General features: G+C 62.8%; 1 protein-coding gene and 1 long non-coding RNA gene across 2 annotated transcripts; both read right to left on the reverse strand.

The window, feature by feature from the left end:
• Positions 1-85: 85 nt before the first annotated feature.
• Positions 86-1,758, reverse strand: ABHD16B (abhydrolase domain containing 16B). Its single transcript, XM_032353564.1, has one exon. The coding sequence runs from the start codon at positions 1,514-1,516 to the stop codon at positions 104-106; it is 1,413 nt and encodes a 470-aa protein (XP_032209455.1). The 5' UTR covers positions 1,517-1,758; the 3' UTR covers positions 86-103.
• Positions 1,759-7,459: 5,701 nt separating this feature from the next.
• LOC116596308 lies at positions 7,460-12,198 on the reverse strand. Its single transcript, XR_004288101.1, has 3 exons — positions 11,319-12,198; positions 9,422-9,944; positions 7,460-9,309 (listed from the first exon to the last, which is right to left on the reverse strand). It is a non-coding gene; the product is annotated as an uncharacterized LOC116596308 (long non-coding RNA).
• Between the last annotated feature and the right edge of the window lie 9,967 nt (positions 12,199-22,165).

Genomic DNA, 22,165 nt, shown 5'->3' on the forward strand with positions numbered 1-22,165 from the left:
CAGGGCCAGCTGGACCGCTTTCGGGTGCGGGAGGGAAAGGCCCCGAGGCCCTGGAGGGGCGCAAAGGCCCCGAGGCGCTTGCCAGCAGCTGCAGGGGCGAGGGCTACAACCTCCAGGGCAGCTGGAAGTCCTCGGGCTCCAGCGGACTGCAGTGAGTGGCCTCCACATTCCTGAGGTGTTTGCGAGCCAGGAACAGCGCGAGCTGCCGGCGCCGCCGCGGGCTCAGGCCCCGGCCCACCAGCCAGGGGAAGGAGGGCCCGTGCGGGCCCCAGGCCTGCCCGTCCTCCCGCTCGTCCTCGCGGCGCGCGCGGTAGGAGCGCAGCAGGGCCAGGCACCACTCGTCGTCCACGCGGTAGCGCGCATACAAGGCGGCCTCCTGCGCCCGGCTGCCCGCGCGGAGCCAGCGCGTGACGACCGCGACGCCCTCCCGCGCCATCACCACCGGGTAGCGGTGCTGCAGCAGACGCAGGAGCAGCTCGTTGCCGCGGTTGCCCTCCACGTCGCCGGACGGCAGGGGGCGCAGGTGGCCCGAGGTGCTGACCACGTCGTCCTGCGTGCGCCGCAGCAGCAGCACCGGCCCCGGGTAGCGGCACAGCTGCTCCGCCACGTTGAGGTTGAAGTGCTCGCGCACGGTGCGCACCACGAGGCCCTTCCAGCTGTGGGGCATGACCTTCAGGGCCAGCGGCACGAGGTCGTCGAAGGTGGCGTCGAGCACCAGCGCACCGAGCTCCGGGTATGTCATGGTGGCCCAGGTGGCCGTGAAGCCCCCGATGGACCAGCCGTAGACCACCACGTGCGCGGGCGGGAAGTGAAGGCGGTGCAGCGCGTACTTGACCACCACGTCCACCGCGTTGGCGTCATGCTGCGGGAACGGCGCGCCCGTGCTGCCCCCGAAGCCCGGGTGGTTCCAGCCCAGCACCGAGTAGCCAGCCTCCAGGGGCGCCGACAGGCAGCCCATCTCGTAGAAGCCGGCGTTGCCTTCGCAGCAGATGACGAGGCGCAGGCCGCGGCCGTGGCTGCCCGGGTGCTGGCGGCGATCCATGAACATGGTGTCGATCTCATTGCCATCACAGGCCACCAGCTTGGCGCGCCGGCCGCGGTAGCGCTCCACGAGGCGCTCTTGGCCCTGCTGCAGCAGCGGCAGCAGCGCGCGAGTCATCAGGAACATGGAGCCCGGGTACACGAGCCAGCGGCCCAGCGAGTGGGCCAGCGCGTAGCTGGCGAGCTGGCCCGGCAGCTCGCGGATCTGCTGCAGGAGGCACTGCGTCTGACTGCGCGCCCCGCGCAGCGGTCGCCCTGGCGCGTCCCCGCCCAGAGCCGCGCCCCGCAGCAGCCACACGCCCGCCGCGGCCGCGGCGCACGTCAGCGCGCGGTGACCGCTGCCTCCCCCGCCGGCGGCGCGCACGTCATCCCAGCGGAAGTCCACGGGCCAGCTGCGGAAGTTGTAGGTGTAGTGGGCGGTCAGGTAGATCTTGAACACGTGCACCAGCGCCTTCACGAAGCAGACGACACACATGGGCGTCGAGGCTACGGGGCGCCCCGCGCGAGCCGTAACGCCCAGTCGCCAGGCTGGGGTCGCGGCTCGAGGCCCAGGCCCGGCCCCGCGGGCGGCTGCAGGGGTGAGAGCCGCGCAGAGCTGTCTCGGGACATGCCTCTTCAGGGCTTGGCCCTAAATGGCCTTTGTGACCTGGGCCTTCCAGGGTCCAGAGGAGGCGGCCTGTGCCTGGCAAGGACTGGCTTTGTGAGTCATTGTTGCTGGGGAAAGAGGCAGCACCCGGTGATGGGCGCACAAAGGGCTCCCAGGCGCCGTGGACCTCAAGTTCTACCCCACCCCCAGGACTCAGGGGACTCCGCCCCAGCCACACCCTCCCCAGACCCTTCTCTGCCTGCACCCTCCCCGGGCCCTACTTCACCTGCCTTCCATCACACCTTGACTACCAACCACCGCTCCCCGCCCCCCTTAACTGAAGGTGGACGGACAGGCTGGAACATCTACTGCCTTCGCGTCTTCCTGGTCAGAAGCCAGGGTCTCACTGGGAAAAACGCAGGGCTTCCCGTGGACTTGTGGATCTCTTTCCCGCTTGGTGAGGTATCCACGTGGGTGGGAAAGGGAGCTAGGAGCAGGCAGAAGCAGCTGTTTGGATCAGGCTGTGGGACAGTTTGCAGCGACATGGGAGTCTCCTGAAGAAGGCTGGGAGTGGCAGTTCCCTGTCCCGGGCCCCACTGGGGGGTGGTGCCTCCAGACCTCCCAGTGCAAGGTGGGGCAGCCCAGAAAATCCAATATGCTTTATCAGCCTAGGGAAGAAACTCAGTCTGGCCCGTGGGCTGCTGTTGGAGCAGCGAAGGCACTGTGTGCTCATGCCCTTGCCCCGCGGCCACCACCACCTTCCTTCCCAGGAGAGGGGGTGAGCTCGGGCTGGAAACCCCCCACCTGTTCTAGATCCTCTTTCCACTGGTGCCAGCAGAAGCAGTGACCTGCAGGTAGGTCCTGCCTGGCCAGTGTTCCTCATTTTTGGCCCTTGGCCAAGCCCTCCTCCCCACTCATCACTCAAACCACACCACAAATTGTACCTTCCTCTTTTCTGGAGGGCTTTGGTAGGTTCCTCTTTTTCCTGGGTCCTGGAGAGGGCCAGCCCACCTGAGGACAAAGGGGGCAGGGTTACAGCCAGGGAAGAGCTGGGCTCTGAGGGCTCATTCAACAGTTGCCTGGAACTGAAACAGGGAGTTAGCAAACCTAGCCAGACCCTTGGATCCCCAGACCTGCCTCAGAGACCCAGAGCGTTCTGGGAAGTCTGGGAAGGGAGCTCCAGGCTCCTGCAAGCCTTCTCTGCATCTGAGTCCACTGTCAGCCCACTCAGCCCCCACCAGGTTTGGGAAGCAGAGCTGGAGTCTGTTAGGGTCCTTGGGGGTTAGGAAGCAAGAGCAGTGGGTTGAGTGAGTGAGTGAATTGGGAGCTGAATGTCCCTCCCACCAGGGTCTCCAGATAAAATGCAGAATGCCCAGTTATATGTGAATTTCAGATAAACAAATACTTTTTGAGGATAAGTGTGTCCTAGATATTGCATGGGTCATACTTATATTAAAAAAAAAATCTTTATCTGAAATTCGACTATCACTGGATATCCTGTTTTTAGGTTTGTTATTTTTTGCAAAACCTGGCGACTCTACCCTTGTCACCCCTCTGCGCTCCCCTCCCCCCAGTCCGCTAGATCCAGACTTTCCTGATTATCCAGCTCCTACCCCAGGCTGGGCTGCCTTTCTCAATGAGCAGGTCCTGAGGACCAAGAGGGTGTCTCAGGGTCCACTGGTGTACCTGGACAAGGGTCCCCTCTTGTTCCCTCTGCCCTGCACCCCCCTCACCTCTTCCTTGGCTCTGAAGGGTCGGTGGGGAGACTGCCCTAGGAGGGAGTCCACAAGGTACCACACCTGGGTCAAGGGATGGGCATAACTGTTGCCCATGGGGATTAGTGGTCATGGTCCTGAAATGTGCCCGCTGGCCCTGTGGTTAGGAGTGGCAGTGGAGAACTTGGGAGAGTGGGGTGGGGGCCTTCACTCTCCCAGGAACCGCTTTCATAAACTCATAAACAGCTTTCATAAAGCTGTTCACCCTAGCTTGGAGTGGGCTGCGCAGACCCAGAGGCTCCAGACTCATTTCATGAGACCACAGGAGTGACTCCCAACAGTAGAGGGCTTCCTTGTGTCCTCAGCCTGAATCCAGGCAAACACGAGGGTCTCCTGGAAAATTGTCCTCCAAGTACGTTAGACACACCCCGTTTTGTTTTGATTTGATACCCCGAGGGGAAATGAGGCTTGGAGGAGCCCATCCTCCTGGGACAGGCTCTCAGTGTGGTGAGCTCTGAGACTTGTGTTTGGAAATAGACTTTCCTTCTGTCAGGCCTACCTGACCTTGGCTCCCTCTAGGAGAACGGGAAGCTTGGAGGAGGTGGCTGTGCTGGAGGGGAGCAGAGGCCAGCTTCTGAGGAACTAAGATCCGCAGGCTGGAGCTGCTGGCCCCAGGGGGCCCCTGCCCTGTGTCTGGCCTGGCTCCTGACTGCCCCAGCCCCGCCCTCCAGCCCATGGGAGCCCAGGTGCCCCCAACCACCAGCCCTGTTGAGCCAGGAAAGCATGTGACAGGAAGGGAGACCTCCTGCTCTCCTCTCTCCAGAAGAGCCCCCTCAGACTGGACCAGCTGCAGCAGCAGTGACCTCTCCTACCCCGCCTCCATCTGCTCAGGGAAGGTGGGGCTGTGATCCCAGCGATCAGGTCTTAGTTTGAGGAGGCAACCCCCCTCGCCCTCCAGTGTCTGCCGGGCAGACATCTGAGCACACCCCCCACCCCTCCAGAGCCTGCAGGGCTCTGTGACCTCTGGCCTTCACCCCACAGGGCTTCCACCCTCCCCCACGGAGGTAATGCTCCCTCCTGGCCAGTTCTGCTCAGCCTCCCTGGAGGCCCTGATTTATGCTGCGGGAGCAGACAGAGCCAACCTTGGAGAAAGAATGGAGGGAAAGAGAAAAAACCAGTCCCAGAGGCTGGAGGTGTGGGGGCTGGGATCAGAGCCCCTGGCAGAGGGTGTCCAGCCAGGGGGCAGCCATGAGCTGACCACAGCAGCCCTGGGGCTCTGGGAGCTGAGCCTTGGGAAAACCGAAGCCACCCTGATGGGATAGGGAGCTGAGTCTGCACAAACGCCTCTGCTCAGGAAATGGGGTGCAGGGAAGGTGGGGGGTGGCTCAGAGCCTGAGGACAGGAGGGGACGCTTCCTGGCGGATGCAGGGTCAGAGAAGGGGCGGAAATGGCCAAGACAGCTGCTGAACATCTGGAATCCCAGAGAACTACCCAGAGCCCTCCAGGGTGGTGGGGTTGGTGGGGAGCAGTGCACACGCACGCCCTCTCCTTCCTGCTTCCCAGCAGGGCCAGTCTCTCGGGCTCTCCTCCCACTGGACCCCCACCATCAGGGTAAAGTCTGGGTTGGGGTCAGGAGCCCAGCAGGCTGGTCTGATGGGGCCGAGTTCCCTGGAGCTCAGCCCTCCAGGGGCTGCCCAGTCTGTACCGTTTCTGCAGACTCCAGTGTGTGGACAGTGCCTCCTGGCACCGTGCGGGCCATGGCCCTGCGCCTGGGATGATTCCCAGGGCCGCATACATGAACTTGAAAGGGTCGTGGTACACTATGGGCCCAGTATCACTCCAGAGAGTCCCTTAGAGCAGGGCTGTATGCTTTCTACCACTGCACCAAACCTGTGCACTGGGGTTGATGTAAGGTGAGTATTTCGTTAATGTTACGTTATTCAAAATGTAAACGAGGCTCACTGCAGCTGGTGAGACAGGATATGAGACAGTTACTAGTCCTCCCTTGGCACCTCCCTGGAATCCAGAGATACTAACCAGGACGTGTCTTTGCACACCTTCCTCTATTTGCCTACAATGTGCACAACCTACAGACGGGACTGGGGTGCTTATTTTATCACGTGCTTTTGCAAAAGTGGATGTGGTGTATACATTACCAGGCCACTTGCTTTTCTCCCGAGTACCACTATAGGCCCTTAGCTGGTAGGTGGCCCGTTCCTCCCGGTATCCCTCCCCTGTGTTGGTGGATATGTGGGTTTCCAGACCTTTCCCCTCTGCAGCGGTGGCCGCTGTAAGCAGCTTTGTCCAGGGATCCTGGCCGCCAGGTGCTTTCCCCTACGCAGTGATTCCGGAGCCTGCCTGCCTGGGTGAAAGGAGTGTGTGTTCTCAGGGCAGGGAGATCTGGCCAGATTGAGTTTCTGTGCTTGTGCTGGCCTGTGCGCCCGCTGAGGGAGTTTGTCTCTGCAGCAACGCGGGTCAGCTCTGTGCTGCTAGCATTTATCCGCACGTGCAGATGAGCTTCGTGAATGTTGGTTGATCTCGACCCGCTGACCCGGCCGGCGCCGGAAGCCATTCCGTAGTCGAGCGATCCAGTCCCGCATTTTGCTCTTCGCTGCCCGTTGGAGACCCGTCACCTGTGGGACCCCGGTGCCCGCCGCCTCGTAGTGGCCGGATAGAAACTCCGGCCTGGATCTCCTCCAGCCGGCCCTGGCTCTGGGGGAGGGGCGATGAAGCGGGCCGAGCTTGGTGGGATGGACGGAAGAGCCCCGGGATCCTCCGCCTGAGAGGCGGGTCTCGGGCTGTCGGCGTCCGCCGCACCTTGCCTCGCCGGCGCGGGCCCCCGGAAACCGGCAGTGCGGCGGGGGAAGGACCGCCTAGCCTGGGGGCTCGGACACGGCCCCCCGGCCGGCTCGCCCCAAGCCGCGGGGGTCGGAGCCCGCGTTTCCCGGGGCCAGCCTCTGTGGCGACTCGGACTCCCCTGGGGGGCCGAGGTCCCCTTTCCGGGCTCCTGCGGGTCGTGGCCCGTGGACATTTTCCAGGAGGCGGTGAGCCGAAGCAGCCGCGCGCACAGCGGCCCCGGAGAACGGAGGGGGACCGGAGTCCCGGCCCGAGCGCTCGACGCCTCCCCCCGCCGCGACCCGGGGCGCGAGGCTCCGCTCCGAGCGGGGCTGCGGCGAGTCCAGGCGTCCCCGCAGAGCGCTCCCCTGCGCCCCGGGTCGCCGACAGTCACCCCGACGGGAGGACCCGCGGTGGGCTGCGGGCTGGGGCCTGGGCAGCCAGGGCCACCCCCCCCCCCCCGAGGGCGCGAACAGAAAGGGTGGGAAGGTCGCTGGCCCCCAAGAGTCACGGTGGTCGAGGGTGAGGAGCCGAGGGAGCCGGAGGGCGCTGCCGGGAGGCCCCTGGGTCTGCCTTCCTGGGGTAGGGTCTCCCACTTGCCTAGGAGGGCGGGCTGAAAGCCGGCTTCTGCTTGGGTCCCAGGTCAGGAGCGGACGTTTTCCTGACCCTAGAGGAGAGGAGAACCCCGTCCCCTCCCTTGCGGCCAGGCTCTGGTCCCTGGAGACCTTGGCACCCCTGTGTAGGAGGAGGGAAGCCTGGAGGTTGAGTGAGGGGAGGCCAGGCCAGAGCGGGGCAGAGCCCTGTCAGAGGCCGCTGTGCACTAGGTAGAAGGAAGACCACAAGGAACTCAGGTCTCTGGCCAGAGTGCCCTCTGCCTTGTGGCTCTGAGCTGGGGGAGGGGCTGTTCTTGGGCCCCCGCAGTCAGCACCTCCGGAGCCTGCCTGAGCGGATCTAGGTTACAGCCCTCTGGGCTCCTTCTAAGTCTCTTGCGCAGATTAAAAACGGCAACTGTCCTGGAGCTGACCCCAGGGGACCCTGAAAGTTTCCTCTCTCCTCCCCGCCCCCCTTGCTCAAGGCGCTCTCTGTTCTCAGAGTCTGCTGAACTCGCCCACCCCTCTTACCCCACTGTCCCAGGGGGAGCTGGCCAGAAGTCAAGCCCACCTCTGTGGTGGGCTGGCCCCAACAGGCCGTCCTGGTTTCCCTCTGTCCCCTCCCCTCCAGGCTGTCCCCCCAGGCTTCAGGCAGAAAGTGGGGAAAGAAGGGAGGACATGAAGGGCCCAGTGACCCCTCCTCACCCAGCCAGGTGCCCCCCACCTTGGTTCCTGTGGTTTCTCTAATGGGGGCTGCACTCCAGAGTGACCCCACCTGGACCCCACACCCCCAGGCGGCCCTTGCTCCAGGACAGAGCCCACCCAGGAAGGCAGTGGGGTCGGAGGATGAAGAGAGAGCCCCGCTGTCCCCCTTTCCTGTCCCCCACCCTCCCCTGGGGATCAGCACTAACCGCAGGGCTGCCCACCCCAGCTCTTTGAAGCTGCGGGGGGGCGGGGGGGGGGACAGGACCCAGCTGCCAGGGTTCGTGAGCTGCCCGCCCCTCTGGCTGCGTGGGAGCCAGGGAGTGACCACAGGGCCGCCAGCAGCCTTTGAAGTGATGAGGCACGGCCCCAGGAAGTGGGCAGTAGCCCACCCAGGCCCTAGGCCAACCCCGCCCAAGGGCTCAAGCCCCTGCCCACTGGGCAGAGAGCCCGGGCAGAGAGCCCAGCCTGGGAGCCCAGGGCCTCAGCTGTCTCCCCGAGCTGGGCACCTTGGTTGCTCAGGTGCAAATCAGGCTCAAAGACTTGATGGGGGCAAGGGAGGGAGAAGCTGCCTCTCTGGCCTCAGGGGTCCCCACCCCAGCCCCAGTTTCACTCAGGCTCTGGTGGTGGGAGCCAGTGAGGCCAGGAATTGGTCCTTCTCCCTCAGCTAAAAATAGCAGGCTTCAGGCTTTGTGGAAAGCCCCTGGGGCGGGGGAGGAAGGAGCAGGGCTGCAGGGCTGGGCCCTGGGGAGCCAGGCTAGGCAGGAAATGCCCTGGTGCATGGCTCCCCCCACCCCCCACGCAAAGGCTCCTGTCAGCAGACACAGACCCCTGGAAAGCCCCAAGTGCTCCCTTCACACCTACATGGGGCGGAATCTTCTGGGTCCCTCAGGTTAGGCCTCATGTACCAGGGTGGGCTCGTCTTACCCCGGCTGACGATGTCCTACAGGGCCTGAACTGGTCTCCTGCCGTGGACACCAGAGGGCCCGATGAAGGTAGTTCTTCCCGTCTGTCTGTCTGTGCACCTGGTGATGACCTGTACCCCCACCCCCACCCCTGCAGTTCTCGGCGTCACCCCTCCCCGCAAGAACCACTCATTCCACAGGTCTTCCTTGAGGGCCCGCTTGCCGGTGGTGGGAACGGGGCTGAGCGTGGCCCTTGTGGCGTCCTTGCTCCCAGGGCGCTTCCCGGGCACAAATCAAGGGTTAACCCAAAGAGGGCTTTCCAAGGAGCAAACACCCAGTCTGTCAACCTGGAGGGGAGAGCAGAAGCCGGGTCAGGAGTAGAGACCAGAAAGATGGGTAGGAATGAGCTGCTGAAGTAGATTGTTCAGTGCGGACCCGACTCGGGGAGAGGTCCTGGGGGAGGACAGGATCTGGCATCACAGGAGCAAGACAAGGCCACCGTGGCTTAGACGGGGGCGGGGGCGGTAGGGCCGGAACAGGAGTGAGGCTAGGGTTAGGGTAGAGCAGGGCTGGTTTTATAGACTAAGGCGAGGAATTTGAAAGGAAACCACTTCTCAGAAGTCACTGAAAGATTCTCAGCAAGAAAGTCCCGGCAATGACCTCAGACCATTTCAGAGAGGTCACTGCTCTGTAGAGGAAGGGCTGGGGAAGGTGGACCCGGGCTGGCTGTGGGGTGGGTAGATGATGTTGGGGGGAAGGCAGTGGAGCTGTGGAGGGCCAGCGGCGGCATCTGCGGTTTCCGAGAAGGGGGACCAGGCAGTACGTAGTGGTCCCTGGAGGGACATGGTGGGACCAGCAGCCCTGAGGGTCCACCCAAGCCTGACTTTGCGGTGTCAGCCGTCTTCCAAGTGGCCTCCCCCAGCAATGAGCAGCGCCTGCCATGCGGACAAAGAGAAAGTGAGTGGTTGGGGCTCTTCCAGGGGATGCCGGAAGATTACAGAAATGCTCATATTTTGGTATTTTTGAGAGAAAGTACAAAATCCACACCTGATAAGAAGGAAGCCGAAGAGAGGGGAAGACTGTTCTCGGAATGAGGGGCTCAATGAGATGTCACTGCTGTGTGGCAAGCTGGGAAGGGGGCCACCGAGAGACAAGGGTAGAAACAGTCCCTTGAGGGTGGGTCTGGGTTTTGGTGACAGCTGGCTCCAAGGTGTGACTCTGGGAATGGCCTGTCGGAGACCTTTGGAGGTGAGGGGCTCATGAGGCATTTGAAGAGGGCCCCCACGACCCCTCGCCAGGTGAGTTTAGGAGTTGGTACCTGTCATCTCTGAGGAGGGACAAAGGAGGCATTTCTAGTCGTCACTGGTCCAGAGGGCCACTCCCATCACTGCCACCCAACACTGTGATCACGTCACCAAAATCCGCGATCCCTCTCTCGCTCAGTGACAAGGATCTGTGGAGAACAGGCTCTCCACGAGGTGTGCTCAGCGCCGCTCACGTCCGCGGCTGTCCGTGGCCAGCGTGGACGAGGTGTCTGCCCTTGGGGAGCGGACGGTCTGGGTGCGGCAAACTGAAAACAAACACAAAGATTCAGAAAACGAGCCATAGAATGGCCGAGCAATCCTACTCTTAGGAGTTGACCCACAAGAAGCGAAACAGGCTCACACGAAGCGTTGTCCTTAAATGTTGGTAGCAGCATTATTCAGAATGTCCCCAAACTAGAAAAACCCAAATGTCTGTCAGCGGGTAAAGGGACACGCAAACTCTGGTCCACCTCTTCGATGGAAGGAACCGGCGGGAACTCCTGATGCGCACGGACTGAGTGGATCTCGAAAGCACGGACTGAGTGGATCTCGAAAGCACCGTGCTGACTGCAAGAAGCTGCGCCCAGAAGCCAAGTATGACCGGCTCGGGCACACCCCCAGCAAACAACAAACCACAGGGGGCCTGGGGGCTCAGCCGTTAAGCGTCTGACTTCGGTTCAGATCCTCGGTCCTGGGACCGAGCCCCACATCACGTTCCCTGCTCTGCGGGGGAGCCTGCTTCTCCCTCTCCCACTCCCCTGCTTGTGTTCTCTCTCTCTCTCTCTCTCTCTTTCTGTCAAATAAATAAATAAAAGAAACTCTAGGGTTGGAAGCAGATGGATGGCTGGCGGGGCCGGAGGGTTGACCACGGATGCTGAGAGCTGGGGAGGACTTTTTTGGATGACGGGAATGTTCTACATCAGGACACCGGGGGTGGCGGCCACACATTTGTGAAAGCTCGTCAAGTCATCCGCTTCAACTTGGTGAATATCAGTGTGTGTAAATTACACTTCAGTAAAGCTTAAATTTTGGAAAGATGGAAAGACCGAGTGTAGCCATGAAAACATCAGGAAGGTGGAGACAGAGGGGATGGGGCAGGGTCCGTGGGAGGGGCTGGCGTTGGGAGGCTGGCTTCTTGGTCGAGGCGTCACTTCCTCGGTGCGAGAGGTAACTCTCGTTACTCGTGCGGTAACTCCAGACTTAACCTCCCATTGCTCGGGAGCCCACCGGCTCTGCCGGTTAAGGGTCCCAGTCTTGGCTTCAGCTCAGGTCGTGGTCTCAGGGCTTTGAGATCGAGCCCCGCCTCGGGTTCCATCCTCAGTGCTGAGTCTGCTTGAGGTTCTCTCTCCCTCTGCCCCTCCCCACCGTGTGAGCTCTAAATACATAGACTGATCGATAGAGATCTAAAAAGAAATCCCATTTGGTAATTTTAACTTTTTTTTTAAGAGAATTTTTTTTTTTTAATTTCTTTGACACAAAGAAAGAGAGAGATCACAAGCAGGCAGAGAGAGTGGGAACCGGGCTCCCTGCTGAGCAGAGAGCCCGATGCGGGGCTCGATCCCAGGACCCTGGGATCATGACCTGAGCCGAAGGCAGAGGCTTCGCCCACTGAGCCACCCAGGCACCCCCGGTAATTTTACCTCTTCTGTAAGAGAGGCAAATCCCGACTCAAGCATAGGCTGTTTTTAGGTGAGACATCATTTCTGGCCTAGGTACCTAGAGCACTCTGCAATGGCCAGGGGCGTTTGTGTGGGGCACGAGACTGAAGCCAGGAGACTGGTGTGGAAGGGGTGGTGAGAACCCCCCAAGATTCCCCCAGTGGGTGGGAGTCCTGGTCTGGATTTACCATGGGCAGAGAGCCAAAGCCCAGGGTGCCTCCTGGGGCGACAGCCCACCTCACTGTCCCGGTGGCTTGAGATGGGCCAATGGCAGGAAGTGCTCTGATCTACTGCCCTCAGGTGCCTCCTGGGACCCTCGCCTCCCAGAGCAGTGAGCACAGCGTCAGCCAATCTCAGCCCAATAGGCGAGCTCAGAGAAGACCAGGCTCCGCTTCTGCCCTCAGAGGAGGGTGTGTGTGGGAAAAAGGGGTCCCCACGGACTTCACCCTGGCTAGACTGTCCCTGGGGATCCTGTCCTGGCAAGGGAGGACCAGGGCCAGGCTGAGTCCTCTGCTGTAGTGGGGCAGTGGGCCCCAGGATTCACCTGGAGAAGTGGCCCCCGGGTCAGAGGTGCAGCAAACCTATAAAGGCAGCAGCCCCCGCAGGGAAAGTGCCAGTGACGACCTGAGCCTGCTGGTCTCCCCCATGATCTGTGGGGTTTCCTGAGGAGGGGTCCTGGGGCTGGTGCTCCCCTGGGTGGGCCAATAGGCTCTTCTACATCCTGGCTGGCTATGGGGGGAGGCCTGGACAGGGGGCCAGCGGTGTTCAGTTGGGGCAGGCTCTGCCGTTCTCCTTGGAGTCACTTGAAGTAACTTGGACTGGCTGTCAGGACATTGGCCAGTCTTGGAACTGGTGAGCCCCAGGACCCAGTGACCTTTTCCCCCTGTGGCCTTGACGGGGGCTGGGAACCTCCGGCCTGGCGTCCTGTGTCCTGCCAAGAGGATGTCCTGTCCTCAGGCCAACTCCCCCGCCCTCTTCCATCCCTCTGGGGCCTCTAGGGGCAGAGGTGGGGGTGTGGGGGTGGAGGGGAGTTGGAAGTCAGCCGGCTGTCCCCCACTACTGGGTCCTGAGCCCCTTCTCTCCCAGTTCCTCCTGCCCCGGGACAGGGTTACAGGGACAGAGACCCCCCAGTCCAGCACCTGGGGTTTTCCAGGGACTAGACTTCTGTTCCCCCAGCGGGGCAGGGGTGGGGGGACAGCCGCTCTGGGGAACAAAGCCTGGGAGAGAACAGGGAAGCAGGGAGCAGCGAAAAGGAAGGGGAAGGGGCTGAGCTCGCTCCGAGGCCACCGCTCGCAGGTTTCCTGCCCTGAGCGCTCGCGTGTGTGCGTGTGTGTGTGTGCGCGTGTGTGCCTGTGTGCGTGTGCGTGCGTGTGCGTGTGTGCGTGCGCGCGCGTGTGTGCGTGCGTGTGTGCCCTGCCGAGGATGTGCGGGAAGAAGGGCGTGAACCAGCTCCGCTCCGGCTACCGCCACGAGCCTGCCTTCATCACGGGGAGAGTGAGGCCTAGGCTGGAGGCTGGGGGAGGGTTCAAGAGGTTCCTGGGGCTGAGCCCAGTGGGCTGCAGGCGGGTGGGGACGGCACTTGGGAAGTAGCCCGTCTGCTGGCTCCTCCGGCTATGGATCTATGGGCGTGACCCCTGGGACCTCCCTGCACCCTGAGCCGGTGGTCTCTGGGCATCGTGCTTATGCCTGCCAGTGTGTGTCCGTGCGTGTGCGTGTGCGCGTGTGTGCGTGCTTATCTCCAGGTGGGTTAGGTTTCCAGGGACAGTTGAGTGGATACACGTCTGTATGTCCCCAGATGGTGCCCTGAGTCTCTGTGTGCGTTTCTGTCAGGTTCCTGAGCACCGTACGTGGGTCCTCGTGTGTGCTCCTGTGTCTGACTGCGTGTGTATCTGTGTGGCCTCCGGGCTATCTTGTTTGTGTGATGGAATGTTGCTTTCCCTCCAAGGTCAGGAACAACCAGGCCCCGCAGAAAGCCCAGACCTGGGGAGGGGTTGGGGGAGGAAGGCGGCCTTTTGGCTCTCTCCTGCCTCCACCTCCACTCCCCTGCCAGGGGTTCTGTCCACCTTCTGCAGAAGCAGCTCAGCTGAGTTAAAAATAGCTCCAGGGCCTCTGGAAGCGGAAGGGGTAGAGGCACCACAGCAGGGGGGGAGGGGGCTGGAGGCACCCCTGGCCCAGCAGGCGGGCCCTAGGTCGGACCAGCATTCCAGGGCCAGCCGGTCAAGCTCCAGCAGGGTGGGTCCCACATCCGCCTGGCCCCACCCTTTGTGGTTACTCCAGGTGGGCCCTCTTCTAGAGAAAGGCAGAGCCTGGCCTGTGCCCAGCTCGGAGCCTCAGACCCCAGGGGTAGGAAGTGCCCCCCACCCCGAGATGTCCCCCCCAGGGGCTGCCCTCTCCTGTCTTCTCTGCTCCCTCTGTGGAGGGTCCCTGGAGGTCCAGGCAGAATGCAGGACAGGACAGATGGCCCCAGGGAACACTCCGCCCTCAGGGAGCGGTCAGCAGAGGGTTTGGGTTTTTTTTTTAAGAACTTTTCATTGAAGTACCATGTGCAAACAGAGAAGTGCCCGTACCCGACGTGTATGGCTGAATCAACGTTCACAAGCAACGTTCACAAGCTGCGTGTTGTCCCTAGCCCCAGACCAAGAAAACAGGAGGTTCGTTGCCCGGCCCAGGGAAGCCCCCAGGCCCCACTCCAAAGGCCATCGCTCCATGGTCTGATTGGCTCCGCCGGCTGCCCCCGTGTCGTGGGAGCCCCTCGGCACTGCTCATGTGGAGTCCGCGGTGGCTCCGCTCTGTGGCTGCCCAGCGTTCCGAGGCCGACTGGCCATATTTCGCCTCCGTGCTCCACTGCCGCTGGGTCGCCCCAGTTCACAGTGTTACAAACGGGGGCTTTGCACATTGTGGTACGATGTTTTGGTGAACCTGAAGTGCCCGTGGGAGTGGACCTGTGGTTTGAGCTGGCCACAGATGCCTCTGAGGGTCCAATGGGGGCGCTCTGGACACTCCCTTGGAAATGCTAGAATTTGCTCAGGGTTTCAGGGGTGCCCTGGCCCTGGGTTCCGGAAACTCCAACCCTGGCATCTCCAGCCTTCGCGGTCCGTTTGTCCTGGCCAGGCTAGGTCTTGGACTAGGGTCCCCCAAGGGAGAAGCTGTCCTCCCCCAGGAGGGCCGGCCACGGCTGTGCGCCCTCCAGCAGCCAGGCACGCCCAGAGGAGGCGCTCCATCCTGCAGGCCCGCCCTTCCTTCCTCAGGAAAACCTGTGGTCTGATACGGCCTCCCGCCTCTGGTTCTCAAAACCACCCCGGCACTAGGACCCCCAGGGAGGAAGGAGCAGAGCCCCTTGCTGGCTGTGGCAGCTGGGGCGGGGACCTCCTGCGTGGTCACAGCTGCGGGTCTGGGGGCCCAGAGGCAGAGGCGGTCAGCGAGGGGGATCCCAGCCCCAGGCGGGGTGGTCCTTTCCTCAAGCCCTCTGCAGCCCCTCAGCCTGGGCTTTTCCTCTGACCCTACCTGAGCTTACCTGGGGGGGCGGGGGAGGGCACGGGGCCCAGAGGAGGGATACGGACCCACAGTTCTCCCTCACTGCCCAGCAAGAGCCCAGGCAACTCCTTTCTTCCACTATGACCTTTTCTCCACCGCCCCCCCGGGTCTGTCAGCCTTGGGGCTTCCCACACCACCCCAGGATGACCCCAGGCCAAATCCCAGCAGGAAAGAGGTGCCCACAGGATGTCCCAGACTCTGAACCTTGGTGGGGAGCCTCAGAGCCCACAATCGCTCCCCCTGCCTGGCCTGCCCCTACCCCGTGTCCTTGTTGCCCTGGTGTCCGTTAGACTGCTGTGCGGTGATGCTGCCCACATGACGGCATCTTCTGCGGCTGCTTCTGGGCCCCATGCTGTCCTGCTCAGCCCGCTCCGCTCTGTCCGGGAGTTCTTCTAGGTGCAGACTGATGCCCAGAGAAGTAAGCACTTACCCCAAACCAGACCCTTGTGCCAATCCCCATTCTGACTGGGCTGACTCTAGGACATAAGGGGACCTCAACATGGCCCTGCCCTCATGGAGCCTAGGGAGGGTGTGAGGGACCTAGAGGAGTGCAGACATTAGCCCAGAGGCAGGGCCCTGTCTGGGCAGCGTCCTCCGCCCCAGGGAGAGCGGCCGGCTGCGTCTGGACCCATCGGGATCGGGAGTGAGTGCGCAGGGATGGCTGAGAACCAGCCGGTGCGGAGGAGCAGGAAAGCCTGTCGGGTGGAGGGACCTGCAGGTTCAGGAGCCCTGGCGCGGGGCGGAGGGGTGGGGTGGGTGTGAGCCCTGAGGTCCGGGCCCTTGCAGGCTGGGCCATTGGCGTGTGGGGCTGGTGGGGGCAGAGGCGAGCGCACACATGGGTGCCCGCTCACTCCACCCTCTCTCATCCAGGGCTGTGTGGACACGGGATTCCTGTGTCGTGAGAGCCGCTGCAGGCCGAGGGCGAGGGAGGAGGGCTGAGGCTGTGCGAGCAGCCTGGCAGGCAGGGGTGCAGAATGCCTGACCCGCCAAGGATGGACAGAGGGGGCCGTATGTCCAAATGTCCCCTCATCCTTTCAGGGAGCACTCACTGGGAGGCTGGCCTCTGCGGGGCGGGGCGGGGGGTGCAGCAGGGAGCCTTGCCAGCTCCGGGTGGAGGCTGGTCCCGTCTGAGCACAGCCGGAGGGCACCCTGCTACATCCTGCCAGGGACCCTGAGCCCCAGAGAACAGACTCTGCGAGAGAAAGTGGGCTCTGATGGTCTGAAGTGGACGGGGTCCCTGGACCACGGTGGCCTGGGCTCACTTTCCTCCAAGCAAGCCTGTAGGAGTTGCCCCAGGCCCAGGCACCCTAAGGAAGGGGCTCTGCCCTGGCCCAGCCCAGGTCACAACTGCAAGCCCCAGTGAACAGGATGGGGGAGTGCCCTGAGGTGACCGCCGCCCCCCATGACTTGTCCTGACCCCAGTCATCGCCAGGAAGGGATTTCCCCTCTGGCAAGGACCAAGCTCCTCTCCCCTCCACGGCTCCCCTCCCCCTCCTGGAACCTGCAGCCTGGCCTCTCTCCCCAACCCTGGGCTAGCAGCCCCCAGATGGCTCCCACGTCTGTGCCCCCTCTGGCTTCCTGTCCCGTCAGCCGGCAGCTGCCCTGCTGCCAGGTGGGGAGACGTCGCCTCTCCTGCTCCAGGGTACGCCAGCTCGGCCTCCCCGAAATCTCTCGAAATCATGAGTACATCGAGTGTGTCCCTTTCAAAAGTCTCCAGCGGTACCCTGTAGCTTGTGGAAAAACCTGGAAGCCCCCGCCTGGGGTTGTTGGAGCCCGGCTCATCCCACATGAGCCCCAGGCAGGCCTTTATAGTTTTTTAAAGATTTTATTTCCCCGTTTGAGAGAGAGAGTGTGCACAGGCAGGGGAGAGGGAGAGGGACAAGCAGGGAGCCGGCTGTGGAGCTGGGCTCCATCCCAAGACCCCAGGACCACGACCTGAGCCTAAGGCTGATGCTTCACCCACTGAGTTCCTGGAGGCGCCCTCCAGGCAGACCTTTGATGGCTTTATCCCCCCAGGAGCGCTTCTGGGCTGGGCTCACGGAGGATTACCTACAGCCTGTCCTCTTCCACCCCACAGCCCGGCCGCCCGCCCGCCCCCACGCGTGTCTTGCCCTCCCTCCTGAGGCTGGGGCCGGACCATCTCTCGCTCCGTGCTTCCAGCACGGGGCCGGCTCACGCGCGTGGGTTTGCTCAGCGGGGACAGAGGCACGTGCACGAGACCACACAGCACGCGCGCTCGCGGACACGCGCGCTCGTAGGCACTCTCGCACACTCGCCGACCTGGACGGCCACTCCCAACAAGCACACGCCCACCGGCGCCCACTCACACAAACGGGAACAGGGACGCGCGAGGGGAGACAAAGGCTCCGGCGTCCGTCCTCAGGGAACAGCACGGGACACCGAGGAGGCTCGCTCCGACCTCCCCGCGTCCGTCCTCAGGGAACAGCACGGGACGCTCCGACCACGGCAGCGGGCAGACACAGGTACAAGCCAGTTCAGCCCCGACGAGGCACAGATGACCCAGGCTCTTAATTGCATTCATGTGAGAGAGCGCGGGAGCACGGGGAGGGGCAGATGGACAGAGCCTCAAGCACACCCCGCACGAGCACAGAGCCTGACGCGGGGCTCAGTCTCTCGGCCCTGAGACCACAGCCTGAGCCAAAACTGAGAGTCGACGCCCAACGGACTGAGCCCCCCGGGGCGCCCCTTGCCCTGCCCCCTCCCAGAACCCAAGGAGCTTTGTCCTGCTCCGCAGACGTCCGACTCCTGGGCACACGGCGGGCTCCACATTCTCCATGAGTGTCGCCCGCCCAGTGAGCACGACAAGGAGGGAGGACAGCAGGCGGCCGGTGGGCTGGCCTGGGGCCTCTCCACGCCCATCAAGGGGACGACACTCCTCCAGTGGAGGAGAGGGGCCCGTGCCTTGCCCAGGTAGGACAGAGCCCTCATCCTGCAGGCCCCTGCAGGCCACAGCCACCGGTTTCCCTCCCAGCTGCTGGGCCAAGTGGCCCCGGGCAGAATCCACCCCCCCAACCGCCCAGGGCTCAGGAAAGGTGCCCGGTCTCCAGCTCTCCTCCTAGGACAGAACGTGGGCAGGCTGCAGACGACACGGCTCCCCAGGACCTCCCCCGCTGTGTCCTGTTCTGGCACCTCCTGGATGGGACACTCGAGAGAGCCAGGTGTCCCCTTCCGCTGAGGTGGCTATCTGTAGCATCGCCAGCGGCCTCTGCAACGTGAGCCCCGGGGGCTGCGGCCCTAGGGAGCAGCTGCGCTTCCCCAGTGGGGACCGAGGCCTTGGGCCCCCTTCCCTGCTCCGGGGCTGGCTGGCTGCTTCCCCGAGGCTGGGTTTCCAGAGTCTGCCTGAGATGGAATTACAGCCCCAAGCCTGGACCTGCAATAGGTAGGAGTGCCTCCTGGCTCAGCCAGGCGAGGACCAAGTCAGCTCAGGTGCTAGCTGTGTGTCCCCGGGGGGAGGCAGGGGCTGTGCCGACCCCACGTGGGGGTGGGGTTCCCGGCAGCATCCCTGAGGACAGAACGCCGGTGCAGGGACCACAGGATGAACAGGAAGGAGAGGGGACAGGGAGATGGAGGACTTGACCGGCGGAGTGGCCGCGAGTCAGATGATACACTTTTTTTTTTTAAGATTTTTTTTTTTTTTTTTAATTTGACAGGTGGAGATCATGAGCAGAGAGTCAGGCAGAGAGAGTGGGGGAAGCAGGCTCCCTGCTAAGCACAGAGCCCAATGCGGGGCTCGATCCCAGGACCCTGAGACCATGACCTGACTCAGAGGCAGAGGCTTCACCCACTGAGCCACCCGGGCGCCCCCAGAAATCAGATGGTAAAGGGACCTGGGCTGGTGCAGGGTGCCGAGGTGGGAACGCAGGAGGGAGCCCAGTGCCACCTCTCTGAGCTCAGGCTGACTTTCGACAGCTGAGACCCGGAAGCTGGGCCCACCTGGGTCTCTGGAAGGCTGGTGGCCCCCAGAGAGACGCCTGGTGAGGGAGGGAGGAAAGTGCCCCCTGACCATTGCCAGGTCAGGGCAAGGTCAGTGGTCAGGCTGAGCTGTCCCCAGACCCTCAGTGGACAGCCCCCGGGGGCTGTCCCAGCCGGGCCCTGGCTGACGACCCACCCTTGGGCTGGTCTGGCCATAGCTGGCGCTCAGCACCAGGGGCTCTGCTGTCTTCCCTCTACTTCGGCTCTGTTCTCTCCCCTGCCTTTCCCTCCGTCAGCCAGGCCCTTGGCCCCCAGAAGCTCCTCTGGCTCTCTGCCTCCGCTGTCGGGCACCAGCCCCTCCTAGGGAACACAGCAGGTGTGGCCCAGCCTTGGTCCTGGAGGGAAGGTCTGGAATGCACAGCCCTGGGTCTTCGGCCAGAGGGTGGCGGTGGGAGCCGGGGCTCGGGAAGGAAGGGTGCTGGCAGCTGGCAGTGGCGTTTTGGAAGGACGGTTGGGGGTGAGCACTTGGAATGGAGATGGGGCGGCAGTTGGCCGTGGCAGCTGGAGCGGCAGTTGGGGCTTGGCAGGGCCGCAGGCCTGGAGGACAGTTGGGGTGGGGCAGCCGTGGGGTTGGCAGGTAGCCCCTGGCCCCGGGTGACTCTGGAGGGTGGTCTTGGGGAGGCCCAGCAGGAGAGCAGGGCCAGCTGGCCACAGACACAGGCTGAGCCAGGCCTGGGAGCTGGCCTGGGTGGTGCTGGCGGCAGCCTGGAGCCTGCTCCATGCCCCCCCCCGCCCCCCCCCCCGCAGGACCAGGGGTGACGTGCAGGGGGCGGGGCCTGCCCTAGCATCCTCGGCCCTCGGCCCTCTGCTTCACTCCCTCCCTGTCTGGCTTCCAGCAGGGGCTTGGAGAGGGCAGGGGCAGGTTCTGGACGGTTCGGGGGGGAGGGGGCAGGACTCCCAGGGCTGTTGCCATGGGGACGGTGAAGCAACACCACTGGTTGGGGAATAAACAGACAAGGTCTCCCGACTAGCGACTGCGGTGAAGACAGCTCAGAAAACCCAGCTCGGGGAGGATGGGGCGGTGGCAGGGGCAGGTGGTGTGGTGCGGAAGGCGCTGCCAAGGGGGCCGCCCAGGGGATACTGGGAAGGGAGATGCAAAAGGATACTGCTGTCCCTCCTGTCTTTCCCAAAGCTCCTTCTAGGCTACGCCTCACAGGAACAAACCCGCAGGAGGCAGGTCCCTGCTTCTTGGTGGCATCAGAGCACCTGGCATGGGGCTGGGACCCCTTCCAGCTCCTCGGCCCTCCGGAGCCACACAGTGGGGGTGGAGGACAGGCAGGGGGCCGGCGGAGCACCTGCCGGGGGGGGCAGTGCCAGGACCTTGCGGGGGCCCTGCTGGCCACACAGCTCCCAGATTGAGGGAGCTGGTCTGGGGGGTGGGGGCGGCATGTATTGTGGGGCTGACCGACTTCTAGCCTCTGGCCCCCAAGCCCCCCAGCCCTGGCCCACTGGTGCTCATTCTTCCCAGGTCCCCTCTGTCACGAGACCTGACGCCTCTCTCTGGCAGACGACTCACACGTGTGGCTAGGGGTGAGTTTCCATGCATTGGCCAGTGCAGAGTCTGGATCACCCATTTCTTAACCTCCCTTGCCCACCAGCTTCTCCAGGGACAGCCTTCCGCTCAAGGCTCCCTGTCCCCTGCCCCTGTCAGACACTAACCCTGGATACTGGGTGCCCTGGTCACAGAATGCTGACGAGGCCAGAGCCTTCGTCCTCACCTGGGCCCGGAGCTGCCCTCACAGAGGCCGCCTGTTCACACATGGGGAAGGGTCAGCTGATCGTCAGGTAGCAGATGCGTCCCAGGGTCTGTGGCAAGCCTCAGGGGTGAGGGGCAGCGGGTGCCATCTGCATGGTCCAGGGCACCCAGGCAAGAGTGGGGTCTGAGCAACCCAGCCTGGCATCTGCCCACTCGGAGTCCAACCCTGGCAGCACCTTAGCCAGTGCCGGGCACTGGTGACAGTGGGGTCACGCTGCCAGGCTGTCCCCCTGGAACTGATGCACTGAAGGGGCTCCCGGGAATCCACTACTTCATCTCCCTTTTTCTTTCTTTTTTTTCTTTTTAAGATTTTATTTATTTATTTGACAGAGAGAGACACAGGGAGGGAGGGAGCGCAGCAGAGGGAGCAGGAGAGGGAGAAGCAGGCCTCCTGCCGATGAGCGGAAGGCAGACGCTCCACGACTGAGCCACCCAGGCGCCCCACGACTGAGCCACCCAGGCGCCCCACGACTGAGCCACCCAGGCGCCCCCTCGTCTCCCTTTTTCTCCCGGCTCTGTGGAGAGGCTACACTTGCTGCTGTTGGTTCTTTTCTTTCTTTACTTTTATTTTTAAAAATGACTTTATTTATTTATTTGAGAGAGAGAGAAAGAGAGAGCAGGAGATGGGGGGAGGGTCAGAGGCAGAAGCAGACTCTGCAGAGCAAGGAGCCCGATGCGGGACTTCATCCTGGGAGTCCAGGATCATGACCCGAGCCGAAGGCAGTCGCTTAACTGACTGAGCCACCCAGGCTCCCCATGTTTCTTTTTTTTTTAAATAGTAAGAAGGGTTATTAGCTCACAGAACAATAGCCATCTGGAGGTAGGGTGGGCTTCAGGCATGGCTTGGTCAGGGGTCTTCAGGACTGTTCTTGGGTCGCCTTTTTGGTGTTAGCAGATTCTTCACCGGGCTCCCTGCCCGTTCTTGGAGCAGAAAAGATGGGAATCTCAGCCCTCAATCACTGGCAAGATCGCAGGAGTCAGGTAACCTTGATGCTGGGTAGGGGAACTGGGCAGAGTCCCAGGGCCCTAGAGACTTACTCCAGAACGCAACAAGCCTTTCTAGCAAGGTCAAAAGACCGAGTGAGATGGGTTGTGGTCCCGGCAAGACAAAGGCCTCCTCAGCAACGACTGAGCACCGCTGCGCGCTGACTGAGATGCGCTTCGCGGCACTCCACTCCTGCGCGGACAGCGGACACGGTGTCTTACGAGGCTGTTTTTGGAGGGTGTCTGAGGGAACCGCAACGGCTCAGGAGAGACTGGGGCTCTCTCCGGGAGGGACGCATCAGGAGTCTGGCAGCCCTCCCCAGTCTCCCTGGCCTCTTTCCCACCATGGGCCACAACAAAGGTGTTTTAGGAAGGCAGGTGGGGGGATTCCTGCAGAGAGTGCCCTCTGTGCCCTCAGAGGGAGGAGGCAGGCGACCTGCCAGACCCTCCCGGAGGCCTAGAGACAGCCAGTTCTTAGGGCGGCTGTGTCCAGCCTTCACTTCCTGGCTGAGGAAGCAGCGGCCTCTGGTTCCAGACCGGCGGGTGTGACTGAGAGGGTCCT

This window comes from Mustela erminea, chromosome 7, assembly GCF_009829155.1.
Source record: "Mustela erminea isolate mMusErm1 chromosome 7, mMusErm1.Pri, whole genome shotgun sequence".
Classification (NCBI taxonomy): Eukaryota; Metazoa; Chordata; class Mammalia; order Carnivora; family Mustelidae; genus Mustela; species Mustela erminea.

Coding starts and splice junctions, on each gene's coding strand:
- ABHD16B (XM_032353564.1), bottom strand. CDS start 1,516: ATGTGTGTCGTCTGCTTCGTGAAGGCGCTGGTGCACGTGTTCAAGATC.